The sequence below is a fragment of the Agelaius phoeniceus genome, chromosome 3, assembly GCF_051311805.1.
Source record: "Agelaius phoeniceus isolate bAgePho1 chromosome 3, bAgePho1.hap1, whole genome shotgun sequence".
NCBI lineage: Eukaryota > Metazoa > Chordata > Aves > Passeriformes > Icteridae > Agelaius > Agelaius phoeniceus.
The window spans coordinates 99,530,698-99,546,086 of NC_135267.1; the positions used below are offsets into that span (position 1 = coordinate 99,530,698).

General features: G+C 36.9%; 1 protein-coding gene across 1 annotated transcript in view; it reads left to right on the forward strand.

Annotated features, from left to right (window-relative positions):
- The window catches only part of PPP3R1 (protein phosphatase 3 regulatory subunit B, alpha), a 38,772-nt gene extending 23,426 nt beyond the window's left edge, over positions 1-15,346 (forward strand). The window contains exons 2-6 of the mRNA XM_054630101.2: positions 2-41; positions 9,212-9,388; positions 10,797-10,856; positions 11,593-11,777; positions 13,189-15,346. Coding sequence (XP_054486076.1) covers positions 2-41; positions 9,212-9,388; positions 10,797-10,856; positions 11,593-11,777; positions 13,189-13,236 — 510 coding nt within the window. The 3' untranslated portion in view covers positions 13,237-15,346. The remainder of the gene's footprint in view (position 1; positions 42-9,211; positions 9,389-10,796; positions 10,857-11,592; positions 11,778-13,188) is intronic.
- Positions 15,347-15,389: the final 43 nt, after the last annotated feature.

Sequence of the window (15,389 nt, forward strand, 5' to 3'; positions counted from 1 at the left end):
GGGAAATGAGGCAAGCTACCCTTTGGAAATGTGCTCGCACTGTAAGTTTTTCTTAATTGCTACACTGTATTGTTACAGAAGTCAATTTTGTTTGGGGATTGATATGGACAGGTTTCATGTATGTTATGTAGTTTATATATTAACTAAAAGAATAAAATGTTAAAAATTACCTTTGGAAATGATACAGCTTTTGCTGTTAGATTGTAAAATCAAAACCCAGTCTATCTTTAAAATAGAAATCAGTTAAAGGTTTGAGGGTTTTCTTTGAGTCTTCCATCAGAATATATTAAAAAAAAAACTTATGATAGTCTTGATGTCTGTAGGGTGAAGTGTAGTTCAACCAGTGGGGCTTTTCCATCAGTCCTGATGCCAGTTTCTCAGGGGTGTGGATCAGTCATGGTGAAGTCTGTGCTGTGTTAGGAGTGAAGTATATTGCTTAAACTGGCTTTGTGCCTTCAGAGGAAAAGAGAGGTTTGGGACTAAATGAGCTTTTTTTTCCCCTTGTGCAGCCAAGCAGTTAGGTGAGAACCCACTTGGTGTTACTTACTTTTGGCCATGTGAGAATAAAATTCATTGCTCTATCTCATGGGGTTGGTCTGCCCTGTAAAAATGACAAAGTATCAGATGATCTTTTCGCTTAAAGCTGACCAGAGAAAGGGTTATCTTGTGAAATGTCCTTGTGCTGTTGTGCTAAGTGTAGCTATTCTTAGTTGCGTTTTCTATTCAATTATTTTCTTCAGCCCTGAAGTGTGTGTAGACATGTGTATGTGTCTTCTGAACCACTTGATAAAATTCCTTATCTTGGGTGAATCAGATCTTTCTAGATCCCTTTCACAGTGCTTGTCATGTGCTTGTGCTGGCCTGTGGCTCTTGTAACTCAAACTGTAATAGAAAATAAATGGTCATGGAGAAATCTTTGTCTAAATATGTTTTTTCAGAGAAATGAGACTTTACCTGGTAATTTGCAAGTCCTGTGTGCCTAATGGGAACATCTACATGGATTCTAATTTGAGTCATAAATTCACAAACACTTGGGAATATCATCCACAGCAGTGCATAGCTGTGTAATGCTCTCAGTATATTTTCTTAAATGCAAATACATGGTTGGAGTTTTGTACTTGATGAAGACTTCAGTAGTGTTTTCCTGAATCATATATATATATCTCAATCTTAAATTGCTGCTCCATTGGTCAGTGTTTTGTTATGGACAAACTGGTTTCTGAAGAATTATTTTTTTAGCTAGTCGTGTCAGTGTCAGAGTTGTAAGCAGTGTGTTGCCATCCTTAACTTCTGATTCTAGGACAAACTATATTAATTGATAGCAATGGGCAGCCTAAAGGTTTATTATTACACTTTGCTCATTTTTATTGCAGAGAAAGTGAGGATTTTTGCATAATATTCTGTGGTTAAACGATACGTTGAGGCTGCTGTTGTTTAAATGTGAAGTTTTCCATGATTAAAGGTTCTTCTGCTCTGATGGCCTTTCTCACAGCAGAAGGTTGGCTGTTTCCTGGGCAGCATCCTGGGCAGCATAACTCAACATACCGGGAAAATGTCCCTTTGCTTGGATGGGCCCAGCCACTGCAATGATAGTGCTATGCTTAAAGATCCTGAGTGCCTCAGTATTCTGAAAGCCAGGGGTTTTGGGAACAGGTGTGCACAGCTGCATGTCTGGAAGCAAGCTTGCAAGTAGATGTTCACATTGTTCTTTAAGTGTTAAATTGTCCCTCCTGCTTCCAGAAATTGCACTGACAGGTCTAAAGTTTTCAAGGCAAGGCTAGACAATATCTTTGAAGATCATCTGATACAGTGTCTTGGTTTGAAAAGACAGGTGTCTGCTAAGGAACTCAGGAGCCTCCCCTGAACTGGAAAATGTAAACCCCTCCCTCCGAATTGTTACAAATTTGAAATTAAGGCGGGCTCTCAAGCAGAGATATGGAAGCAGGAATAACAGTTCTTTATTAGGAAAGAAAATAAAAAATAAAATTAACAATGCAGTAATACAAAACAACACTGACAGAATCAGAATATGACCTGACGCCCTGTTGGTCAGGGTGTTGGTAGCAGTCCTCCTGGAGTGGCAGGTGTGGTTCTGTTGGAGCAGTGATCCTGTAGAAGGGTGTAGTCTTCTTCTGGAGATCCAGTGGAAAAGGCAGCTGTTCCTCTGGGAATCCAGTGGAAAGGCTGTTCTGGTGTCTCAAAATCTCAGATTCTATCCAGTTAGGAATGCTTGGCTCCTCCCTCTGGGCAGAGCATCTCACAGTGGGATGCTGTAAGTTTTATCAGCCATGCAGTGACACTCAATATCCCATTAACAGCAGATGTCTCCCCGGAGGGAGGATTCGGAGGGAGGATTCGTTTGTGGAAGAGATAAAGAAAACTGCCTAATTAACAGAAGATAACTGCCACGCCTCTAACAGATGGCAAATAGAATACACACATTGCCTTGCAATCTAGGGCATACAGATTTTGAATTTTCACCTTTTGGAGATTGCCAGTTAGTAATAATGTATTAATGCTGTTTGCCTGGAGACATTGGGTCATAACCTCTGCTTGGTGCTACAGTTGCTACTTTGGTGTCTCATAAGAAGAGTTTTGTGTTAAAGTAGGCAGTTACACAAAGCAAATTCAGGCTACCACAGAGAGGATGCACACCATTAGATAGTTAAGCATCTTCTTTTAACCTTTCATTTTAGAACATTAGTTCTTCTCAGTGGGTGAATTAGTGTTGTTGGATTTCTTAAAATGGTTTGGTTTTGTTTCTCAGCTATGCTGTGCCAGAAATTACTGAAAACCTACCACTGCTTTCCATGGTGAAAATTTGATGTCAGCCAGAATCTGTCAAATTGTCCATAAGAAAATTTTATTATTGCAAAAACATGTAGAGAAGACTATTTTGTAATAGAGTAAAGAATAATTTATAAACACTCTTTTGTAGCGTGTTTGGATTTTAAGCTAAGAAGACTAGTATCTCTTTCCTAACTTAGGAAATTGTAATTGACACATCTGAAGTCATAAAAAGGATTAGGCCAGCTGTGTGTAAGCATATACAAGATGAGTGGTTGAATGTGTTCTCAAGGGTATCATCTTTTTGAAATCTGATCTCCAAAACTGAAATGGCTGACGTGGTTGCTACTCTGAAATGTTATATTCGTGAATCAGATGAGGCTGTAGGTAGAGGTGCAAATTTTGCTGAAGGTCTGTTTTATTTTGAGATCTCTGCAATACATTCTTATGGGGGAAACTTAGTCTGGAAACATTTAAAATTCATTTCAGAACATGTTTGATTTGAAAAATTTTTCCTAATACCTTTGCAATATTGTCTATAATGATTTCATGTTTAAAAAGTTAGTGGAAATAGGACTCTCTGTGACCACACTCTGTTCTGGCTTTTGTTAGTTAAACCTTTGAACCAGTATTCTAAGAGTATCTGAAAAGCCAATCTTTTAAATACAGGGGTAAACATTTAGATTTCACAAGTGCTCAGCACCGAATTGCTAAGAGATGTACAGCTTTTCTAAGGTCTGTACCCTTTGCAGATGCCTGTGTGTATACTGTGTGCTCTGCAGCAATGGATGTACCATGCTTCTTAATGCATATGCAGTTATCCTGTCACTGAATGTAGTGAATTTCAGAAATCTGTGGTTTTAGGGCATTCTTTACTTTTGGCTCTCAGATTAATAAAAAGTTAGCCATGTACCTTTATGTTAACTTAATTTTTTTTTCTGAAATTACTGTTTTCAACATAAAGCACACTGAAATTGGCTTCTAATGAAGTTTTTTGAGTTGCCACTTGAATAGTTTTTACAATCTTTTCTGAGCATCAGTTGCATGCATAACAATTTGAAACAGAATTGTTTTAAAATCTAATGGATGATCCTGTACTGCTGTGTTGAGGGGCAGAAGTGAGGAACTCAGCAGTGTGGATTAGCATATTAGAAAGTGAGCAACTGAGATAAGACTCCTGCAATAAAATGGGAGTGAGGCAAAGCATTTGCATGTAGTTTCTTGGAAGCATTTTAACCTGTTTCATCATATTTTGAGATGTATGCAAATGAATTCAAGAGATGAAGCAGGTGTTGGCCCTAAGAATTTTAATACTTGGATAGAAGAGGAGTCTTTTGAAAGTACTGATAGTTCTTTAACAAAAAAATCCGTAGTACCAGAACTACTTAACACTTGCCTTATGTTAATTACAAGGGGAACAAAATCCAGAATGGATTATGAAATAAACGTAAATAATTCTAAGTGTTTTAAAACAGTGCAGAATTTGATGTTTGAGCAGGGCTGCCAATAAGCATTTTAAAGAAAAGCACTTAGCAGTTACTATTTCCAGCCAGTTTGTAAGTTTGTGAGCTCAGACATCAGTGCCAAGGTGAGGGGACACTGTCTGGTTCTGCCGAAAAGCATGGGAAGCACAGAGCCCCCTGTCAGCTGGGGAGCATAGCACAAAAGGCTAATTTGGATCTGAATGCTCAGGGTTGCTGGGAGTGTGGTGATGAGTCACAGGCAAACTCTGCTTCAAACAGTGTAAACAAAGCTCAGTCCTGATTTTCCTTAGTGGTGGTATTGCCCTTTTTACACTACTATGGACTTGGACTTCCTAGGAGTTCCTAGTGTTTTTATCTGGCCTGGTCTCCTGAGCTGGTCTGAAATTCTGTTGGGCTACTGCCACCATCAGTCCTTTCAGCTCAGCTTTCCCTTGAGCTGAACTATCTTGTGCCTTGCATTTCCAGCAGAACTTAAAAGAGTTTATGTGGGCACGAAGTCATATTTTTTGTTCAGACACTGAGAATTAATTTCAGTGCTCTGTTTTCTCAGTGAGAGCTATGTGGAATTTTAAGAAAGTCTGTTGATAAGAACAAGGAAAATACAGACGTTGTAAAAAAGGGGAGCATCCATCTTAGATAGGAACTGTTGTGTATGTGCATTTTGGGAGATAAAGCAAAAAATTACTAAGATATTATTGAAATCTGCTGTTATACATAAATGTATGCTGTTCTCCTTTAAAAAATCCAAAGGATAACCAAGAAACAAACGTTAAGCTCCAGAAAACCTGCATAGTTTTTAGGTAAATTCAGCATAGGCAGGGAGAGTCACCAGAAATGAAGACTTGTGAAGAAAGAATAGACAGAAGGTATGCCAATCTAAGACATATTATACTGTGATGTATTCATCCCTTATTTTATATTTGTATTCTTATTTCTTAAAGCTGTTCTATGAAGACAAAGATACTACTGAAATACAAATTTTTTTCAAGCTTTTTAAAACTCAGCTTGTGGAAAGGATTTAATGGCAGGTGAGGTGCCTGCAATATATTAAGGAAAAATAATGTAATTCTGATATTAGATTCTCATACAGTCAGTTATGAGCACAGTGATCTCATGTTTATCCAGATATGTTCGTTAGGAACAGAGGTTTATATGCTGATGACCTATTAAAGAAAATTTTCTTAGCCCTGCATTTACTTTGCTTTTTCATTATTTCCTCCTCCAAGTACTGTTGTTTGTGCTGTATCAATTGCCAGAAACAAAATATAGGAAGAGTTTGCTACTTGGTCAGCTTTTGGCAGAGATGCTAATTTTTTTCAGTACTGTTTTTTAATTTGTTTTGACTCCTGTTAAGAAAAGAACCTCTCTCAGATCTACAGTGCAGGCTAACCCTTTGCTTGAATGTTTCAAGGTTTGGAATGAGAAATTTTAATCCCATTTCTAGTAGAAACTGCTGCCAGATATTTGTATTTGGACTCTGCATTGAAGTTGAGCTGGTCTGAGCTACGAAATGGGATGTGTGTATATGTGGAGAAAGAGTAATTAACATTTTTCAAAATCCTTAATTTCATAATTGCAGCAGCTGTTGCTTTGTTACAGTTCATCAAAACATGAACATTGTTGAGAAATACTCTTATATCCCATTGCAACCTCCTCCCCTTCCTGTGATCTGATTCCTACCTTTATCACCCATAATCCTGACCTCCTTGTCCAACATCTTTAAAACAAAACAAAAAAAAATTTCTTCTCTTACGCTTGCTAGTTTTATAATGTAAGGACCTTGTTAACTGCAGATGTGAGGCTAGTTAACCCAACAGTGGTTCTTGTGCCCAGCAGATGATGACAGAACAGCATTGCTTGTTAACACAAGCAATGTGTCCAGTAGATCAGTTTTTGAATGCTGCAAGAAAATGTTCTTTTTTATAGTTCATATTGGTGGTTCTGCTAGAGATATATTAACTTGAGATAAAATACCTTTCTGACAACAGTTTGTTTTCTTAGCACATTTCTTAGCAATGGCAGAGACAATCTTGTCTGGTCTTTTGTGCCAGCTTGTGCCAATTCAAGCTATGTAGCTGTGTGTGAGTGACTTGTGTATGTGGTAATTAATTAACTCCACTTCATAGCAGAGCATTGACAGAACTCTGGGTGTCACTTTCAGTCTTTGCTCGTGTATTCGTGAGGAAAAATGGCATGGACTTGAGCTCCCAAACGAGGAAATGGAACTGAAGTAATGAAATAAGACTTTCTTTAATGGGACCTCTGGGTTATGAGAAAATGGTGTTACCTCATGATCAGAGGTCTGTAGTCCTGCTTCAGGCAGCTCCGTGTTTCTATCCTAATTTGTGAAAATGTCATTGCTGTGTTTTGGTACTTAGGAGTTTCTTACATGTTACTTAGAAATGTTATAGAACTTGCCGTTCATTAACTCATTAATTTTTGTGGCAAGGGAGAAGAAATCCAGCTGTGTTAAAGCTTCTTAAAATCACATTGTGATTTTGTGAAGTTGCAGAACTATGAAGTATTTCAGGTTGTTTGGGAGGCTTTAGAACTGACCAAAATGGATAGATTAGTCTTTCTATTAATACTGGAAGTGTGATTCCACTGATCTGGTAAGAAGCTGACAGTGCATTAGATACACCATAGACAATATTTTTAGTTTGCTGTTTAGTTGTTTTAAAGTGAAGTAATGCAGGTATAAATTATGTCAATTCACGTACTTATTTTACAAGGGGAAATGTGCTCATGTAAGTAGTGTGATAAGTCACCCTTGCTATTTTTATGCTTTTTCAAATGCTTGTGCTGTGAGGCTTTTTTGAGGGTATGAGTTCTTTCTATGGGAGTTGGAAGTAGAACTTGCACTAAAATGAAGTTCCCACATTTGCAGCTTGCCAAGGTGCCGTCTTCATTAAAATGGGCTGGGCCCAGTAATTGTCCAGTGGCAGGACTGGAAGTGGGGGCAAAAGAGTTTCTGTGCACAGAAGCAAAAGTTGGCAAATACCTTTCAGTGTACTGGGGAGAGAAGCAGCATTTTGTGCTGATAGAACTCATAAAATTGCCCATGGAGCTCTGCTTTGCCATTCCTTTTTAATACTGTATTCTTCTAGTCCCATGATGATGTTCTACATCCAGGTTACTATATGGTGCTCTGTCTCCTTCTGTGTCATCTGGAGGAGTTCCTGGGTAGGTGTGCAATGTGCTGCTGCCGCTGCTGCGCTGTTGTGCTGTTCAGGGCACACCTCCAGTTACGGTCAAGGCTTCTGCACCAACTGGGGTAAAAGGAATATTTCAATGCAGTTGAGAGGTTAATTATGTGAAATACCACACTGCTTACTAGAAACCGAAGAAAGTGAATTATATTTAGTCTCACTTTTTTAGCCCTAGAGGCAGAATCAGGTCCGTCCCTTTCTGGCACAGCAAAGAGAAGATTATTCTGGGACTGCAGACTGGTTTTTGCCCTTTGCCTCTGCAGTTTCAAGCAGTAACTGAGACTGCAGAATGGCAGAAAATCATTTTGTGCCTTTGGACTTCTGTCAGGGTCTCTTTCATTCTGAAATAGTGCAGTCCTGAGGACTGTCTATTTGTGTCTTACTGGTTTTTAGACAAGGATATCAAGAAACTGAAGTCGCAATTGGTTATTGTTGGTAGAGGATTAGGTCTCTGACTTAGCTACAATTTCAAGACATCAAGCTCTGAAGGTTGACTGACCTTATGTATTGGAAAGACTCAAAGCTGTTCCATTTTATGCTGCACTTTTACAAAAGCCTAAGGTACTGATGAGATGTGAGATGGATCAGGCGGATGTATGTGCCTTGTAGAAGATATGATAAAATTTCTATTAGTATTGGAGCAAACACACTACTAAATGGAGCTAAGAAATACTGAGGGACCTGCACATGTTAAGGAGAAGGTTGGTGGGCGAGTTTTCAGTCTTAGGTTCTGCAGGGTATGTTTGCTGTGGTTTGTTCTGTACTAAGCCCCTTCTAGGCTTCCTAAGAACCTCAGTTGCTCCTTTGTAGCTAAAAAGGGTGAGCAACATGTGAACAGACTTGGATCTTGTAAATGAGGCTGCTAACAGGGTATTTCCAGGTTGTTATGGAGAAATTTTTCAAGCTTTTCAGCAGTAGCAAAGTACATGATTGCTTTTAATTGTTTTTATAGATTCACAGGTTTAGTCTATTCTTGGCATAATCAGATGTGTAAAATAGGGTACTAGGTATATGCTTTAATTGAGATTCTCTATAAATTCAAAGAGATTAGATGAAGAGGTGCTGCTGCAGGACCTGAATCTACTTTAATTTCTGGGACAAAAAAAAAAGCTGTATACAAGTTGTGGCTACATGTGTGTCTGTTTCCCATCTGAGATGGAAAGGAAAAATGATCTTAGGTCAGTAAGAGGGGTGTTTTAAGTAGGTGAGAGATAACAGTCCTACCGGTAACCAGTTAACCTGCTTAACTTGACTCATATCCCAGGAGATCTCATGTTCGGTGTGCTGAAAAAGCACTAATTTTGCTAATAGGTTGAATATAATTGTCTTTCTGACATACTATGTTAGTCCAGTGTAAACATAATGCTGTTTCCTTCAGAGAACACTTGGTCTTTTCCTCAAATTCTTCATATCTGGTACTTGTAAGAGCTGACTAAGTAGCTAGCTAAGCATCCTCAATCCTTCAAAATGTTGTGTCAGCATGTGGTATTCAGTGAGTCACAACGCTAATAACTGTATTATGGCAGGTGCAGGGAGGAAAAAAGGTAAGTCTTATTTAAAATAAAATTGTGTTTGTCTTCAGAATTTCATGTTATTGTTATAGGTGTTTCATAGTTAAAATAAAGTAGGAGAAAATCTTGTAGGAAAGCAATGAAATGTGCCTTGTGTTTAACTGCAAAGGGTTTACTGAAGCCTTTCTGAGAGTAAGTATGGGGTTGTTTTTCATTTCAGTTGATGCTGATGAGATAAAAAGACTAGGAAAGAGATTTAAGAAGCTTGATTTGGACAACTCTGGTTCTCTGAGCGTGGAAGAGTTCATGTCTTTACCTGAATTGCAACAGAACCCGTTAGTACAGCGAGTAATAGATATATTTGACACAGATGGCAATGGAGAAGTGGATTTTAAAGGTAAGGCACAGTGTTCTGTGATAGGTGGTGGTACTTCAGAATTCCTAGAGCTTTAGAATTCGGGTTTTTCTTCATCTGACACAGGAGAGGTGAAGAAGGTATGTTAAAATAAGGTGCTAAATCCTAGTGGAACTAAATACCAGTAAAATTAGTTTCTCTGCATTAGGGCACTTCTGAGTGCAATGTTTAAAGGACCAAATTGTTTAGTAATAGCTTTTAAGGTCAGGCTGACTGAGGACTACTTGTTAAATATCTCTTAAAGTACACCAATTTAGACTCTTAATTTTGATGCTGAGGAGAGACTGAAGAAAGTTGTGGTAGGCTAAGTGATGTGTTTCTGCATAAGTTGTATTTGTCCAAATGACATCTTTCCTTTGGAGTATCTAGAAAATAGGAAGGAGCCCAGGTTTTTCTGTTGATACTTCTTTTATGGGGTTATTTTTAGGTACATCTTAGATTGACACTTGAAGAAAAAAAAATCCAAACAACACAGAAGATTTGATTTAGTACATTTCTCAATGATTTTAAATACTCATGATTAAAAGGGCCATGATTAAAAGGGCCATGATTAAAATCTTCCTCGCTAATTCATCTTAAAACAGTGTCTGAAATTATAATGTTTGTAACTTCTGTTCAAGGTAAAACTTAGTATTTCTTATGACTAAAGAAGGTTAATCAGTCTTGCATTTTTTTAAATTGGAGAAAGTACTTAAATCTTATTTATACTGAGACTGACATTTTAAATAAGATATTAATATACAAGAGCTGGTAACCTCTGCAAAACCTATTTAATGTCTATAGGGATATCTACAGTACAACCAGAACGTTGAGTTTTGATCAGAAATAGTAATTGTTGCATGGAACTATTCAAAATTCCCTTGTAAAAAATAGATACTCATGAGCAATGATGATCATGTTGTCTGTGACATTGAGCTGTGATTAATAACAGTTATCAAGAGTTGTACCTCTTGGAAGGGAACAGGAAGTTGGCAAAAACAATTTTCTTTTATAGAAAAATATTTTAGAATTTCTTCAAAAGCAGTTTTCAGTTTCAATGTAATTCTTTACATTGAGATACCAGTCTTGAGAGGAGTTGTACATTTGGAGTCTCAACTGGAGTAACTTTAGTAAAGATCTTAGTTTTCTGTCAGGTTCTTGTGAAGGTCCAGCAACAAAATTACTTAAATGCTGGTGTGACATAGTCTTGTTTAGTGAGTGCTGCATTGGATTTGGGGTTCCTCCCACTGAAGAACATTAAATATCAAAGTACACAGACATTTAGGTATCACAAAGTAGGCAATATTTTAAAGATTAGATTGCTTTTACAGTTTCTAAAATTTTCTGAATGTTGACTTCTTTGTTTATTAAAAAATGTGGTTTTTATACAAGTTTTCCTTGCATTGTGTAGAATTTATAGAAGGAGTCTCCCAGTTCAGTGTCAAAGGAGATAAAGAACAGAAGTTGAGATGTAAGTATTTTGATTTTCCTTAACAAAAAATTTCAGATCCTCAGACATACACTTTTGTAAGTTAAGATTAAGAAATTGGCAAATTCAAATTGTTGTAAAGAGTGGAAAATAATGAAAGTAAATTGTAAGCTTTTTGCACATTTTGTCCTTTATTTGTTGTGAACATTTGGTAGCACTCTTTTCTGCAGGGAAGGTTGGAGGAGATTGGTTGCTTGCTGAAGAATTTTCAGTTGCTTTCTGTTTTTTTTAAAAAGTAAGTTCATTTAAGAACAGCTTGCTATATAGTTCTGTGAACTTACAGGGCCTAAGAATAATACTCAATTATTTGCTATTACAATAGGAAAGCATTAAATTCTTGTTTCAGAACTGCATCTCCAGACCTTGGCTTTAGGAGTAGAAAAGAGACAAGGTTCAGTTATGGATGTAGCTTCCAAATAACTAAGCCTGAAATGTTTAAAAATATATTCAGTCTTGATGACAAGTTGTTTGCAGCAAAGTAACCAGATGGGATTTTGAATCATCTATTTCCTGGGACGTTGTAATTTTTTTGCTGGCTGAGTGCTTTACTTGTGGTGGGGAAGATTTTCTTTTTTGGTGTTCACAGAATGCTTTTACTGCTGGTGTTAGAACAATTTCAGGTGTTTTCTAGAGTGACTATATATTGTTTTCCAGCCACAGTTGCTACCAAATGGTTGGTTTATTTATGTTTGATTTTTTTTTTTTTTTATTTCTACAGTTGCTTTTCGCATTTATGATATGGACAAAGATGGCTATATCTCAAATGGAGAGCTCTTCCAGGTCCTGAAGATGATGGTTGGGAACAATCTCAAAGACACTCAGTTACAGCAAATTGTAGATAAAACCATAATTAATGCAGATAAGGATGGTGATGGAAGAATATCCTTTGAAGAATTTTGTGCTGTAAGTAACTTCTGAAGAAAAATTGGGTCATTTACAGAGAGAGGAAAAGAAAAAAACCTCTGAAGTGCTACTCTGGAAAAAGAGTAAACAGTTAAAAGGTGCACTTTTATGAACTTAAGAGGTTTACTGAACAGAATGCTTAAAGTAGCGTTTGACACTTGGAGGGGTTGATTTTAACCCATGTGATATATTTGTTTAATTAGTTGACAGAAAGTTTTAAATTCTTTTCTCAAAAAAAGTAAATGACACATTGAATCTTGATCCTTTGAAAATTGCAATAATGAGTGTTTACACATTGATTTTTAAATGGTATATTAAGGAAGATACACTTGATAGCATGGTTTGGGCATTGCTTTTTTTCCCTAATCTTTGAATTTACAACTTCAGTTCAAACATAACTTATTCATACTCAAAAAATATGTGAGTTCTAAAAAAAAGAGAGGGAGGGAGGGTGATGGAAATCTGCCTTGCTGCCAGCTACTAAAGTGAAAAGATTTTATTGTTTTCATTTTGGGGATTTTTCTTTTAAGTTTAATTATTTTTGTGATATCATGTAAAAAACATATTGTCTGCAAAGAAGTTAGAGCTACAGCCTGCAAATGCCTGGATTACTGCATTAGTTGTTTATTTCTTGTACTGGGCTGTCATCTTCCAGCCATCCATCAAATGTGATGTTGCCTCTTCTTTTGTCTTTGGGCTTCTGCCCAGGCTTCTTTCCTTGTGCTATTGAGGGATTTTCCTCTTCTTTACTTTGAATTTCTTCAGTTTTTGTTGACCTCATGACAAGACACTTTTTAGTTCTACAACATCTTATTCTTATTCTTGCATTTTACCCTCTCTGAATCTGGTGCCATGTATCTACAAAAATGAGTTTTAATTTGTTGTCTTTGGCACATACCCTTTAGCCTTTAATTTTTGTTCCTGCATTATGAAATGTTCCTCTGACATGGCACCTTTCCTTTTCCTTCTGCTCTGCATGGATCACACACCTGTGAAAACTGGTAATTCTTTCCTGAGTGTGTGTTCTGTCAGAAATCCTGCTGCTGTTCCTAAAGTACTTTCTTTTTCCTGGGAAGGTTCACAGTTTTACAGGGTGTTTTAGAAGTCACCATTTTATTTAACCTGCACAAACATACAAGGTCATAATATGAGATAGAGAGGAATGCCAGAATGGTGTTATTTGCACTGGTTTTCAGGCCTTTAAGCGTGTAAATTGTACTAATTGTACTGAACTACCTTGGTTTGTACATAATTAATTTAATCTCTCACAGTACTTGTAAAATGTAAATCAGTTTGGAGCGGCCAGGGAAGTACTGCTTTTATGATTGACCTCAGTGCATCTATTGAGTGTGTTCTTTGCACTTTGCTAATTTTCAATTCTCGTGTTTCTGAACCTTGTTTTTTCTCCCAGGTTGTAGGAGGCCTAGATATCCACAAAAAGATGGTTGTAGATGTGTGACTCTGTAGGGCACAACCCAACACTTTTGCTTTCTTCTCCATCTCTGAAGATCTGCTCAAGACGTCCAGCAATGCTCTCTGTGTATTTAAATGGAAGTATTTTTCTCTGTGAAGCCACATTTTCCAACATGAGCCTCATGAAGCCAACTAAGTGTTATTGAACTTTTATTCTCTCAATAACTCAGTGTAGCACTTTAAAGTCTGAAGGACAGCAAAGATGGAAAGAGCATATCAATGTGGCGGAGAAAGGGAAGGGGTTGGCTTTTTAATTTATTTTTCTTCATCTTTTATAACAAGGAAATATCTATCTATATATATATATGTGTGTGTGTATTTATATATAGATATATATGTAGCTTTCTATATGTAGTAGCTAGGTGGGCTTTAATTTAATATACTTGACTCAGAAACAAACTAGAGTACAAAGTGCCAAGCAGAATATTAACAGTTCAATATGTGGATATACATCCTTACTTTTATTTCACACAGTTTTATATATATAGTAGAAGAATGTAAAGTTTTAACTGGGTCTTAGGTCAACTCTTTTCCTGTGACTGTTCAGATGTTTCTATATATTGAATGGCTGACAAAGCATTGCTTCTTATTAAATCACCTTAATTACTTTTTTTTTTTGGTAACACAGGAGACTAAGTTTCTTTTTACCTGTTAATATATTACCAGGGACCGTGTCTCTTTGCTAAATAACTTAGTTCAGTTCTACTTAATATGAGAATATAGTTAAATGCTACTGCCAAGAAGTAGTCCTCATGTACATAGAGTGACTGTGGAATGCATTGATGGCTGTTAGATTCCATCAGCTAGGAATTGGGAGCAGTTACAGCTGTCCTGAAGCCAAGACAACTCTGCTGTTCTGGGTTCAATTTAGATACAGCTGCTTAAGGTGGTAGATGCATATACAATTTTCTCTTGTGCTTAGCTTAATGAAATTAGGATCAACATAACTGTGCAGGATTCCCATCTACTTATTTTATACAGTACTTAGATTATAAAATGTTCTTGCCACTTAAATTCTGTTGTTTCACCCATGATAGTTTCCCCCCTTGCATTTAAAAAATACTACAGGTAGCTAAATAACTGGTAATATTTTATATATATATGTATATATGATTCATACAGGGGGGGAATCTTGTTAATGTATGCCATAGAGGAGGAAAACTTCACACTATCTAAATTTATACCTCTTGCAGTTCTCCAGTCCTTTTCCTGGAGAATTTTTTTTTCTTTTCTAAATTTGTCCATATCATAATTTGTAATGGAAGGTAACTTGATCTGTTTGTGTGACATAAAAGTAGCGAGCCATGTTTTACAACTTTGTATCATCCCTTCCCTTTTCTGCAGTGGTACTATTGGCTGGAAGAAAAACATTTGCTAGATTTTTTAGGACAGTACATCTTTCCTGTATAGTAGTTTTTCTATTTAAAAACAATGTTTTATAATGAGTGGTGGAAAGTACAGGTTGTCTGAACTTCTTCAATCAAGCACCTGTCTGCCATAGCTGTTCCTTCAACTGAGTGCTGCACATCATGGGCTCTGTCTGTAAGAGAGAAATCCAGGTGCTTAGTGTCCTTGCATGACATGAAGTTTTGCATGTAGATCGATTTGAAATGTTCCTCTTGTTTACATAATTTGCATAATTAAAAAGATAATGTTGCCAAACTTTGGTAAATGTTAATGTTCAAAACAAAAATCTCCACTACCATGTAACTTTTTTCTTCTTCTGGATCAGTACGTGGTTTATAATCCCAGCCAGTGGTTGTATCTGTTCCAGTGTCAACTGCCATGTGCTCTGCTTCAGGGGGGGAATTAGTCTTTTGTGAATTTTTTGTACATAAGTATTTGTTACAAACATTTTAGCAAATGCTTTCAGTTTTTCTTGCTTGTGCATATCTTGGCTGGCATTATAGGAATTAGTGCTAATGTTACTTCCTATGGGGGACTGGAAGGGGAGGGTTGAGATTTTTTTTCAGTTTGTGTGGGGAAAAAAGATTTATGTTGAATGTTTAGTTTTTCTCTGCATGCTACATCGTATATTGTGGGAACTATAAGAACCTTCATACTGTATGAATACAAAATAAAATATTTGAACCTTAGCTGGGGTGCTCAGTACCTTTCCTGTTCACCTTAAAGCAGCTC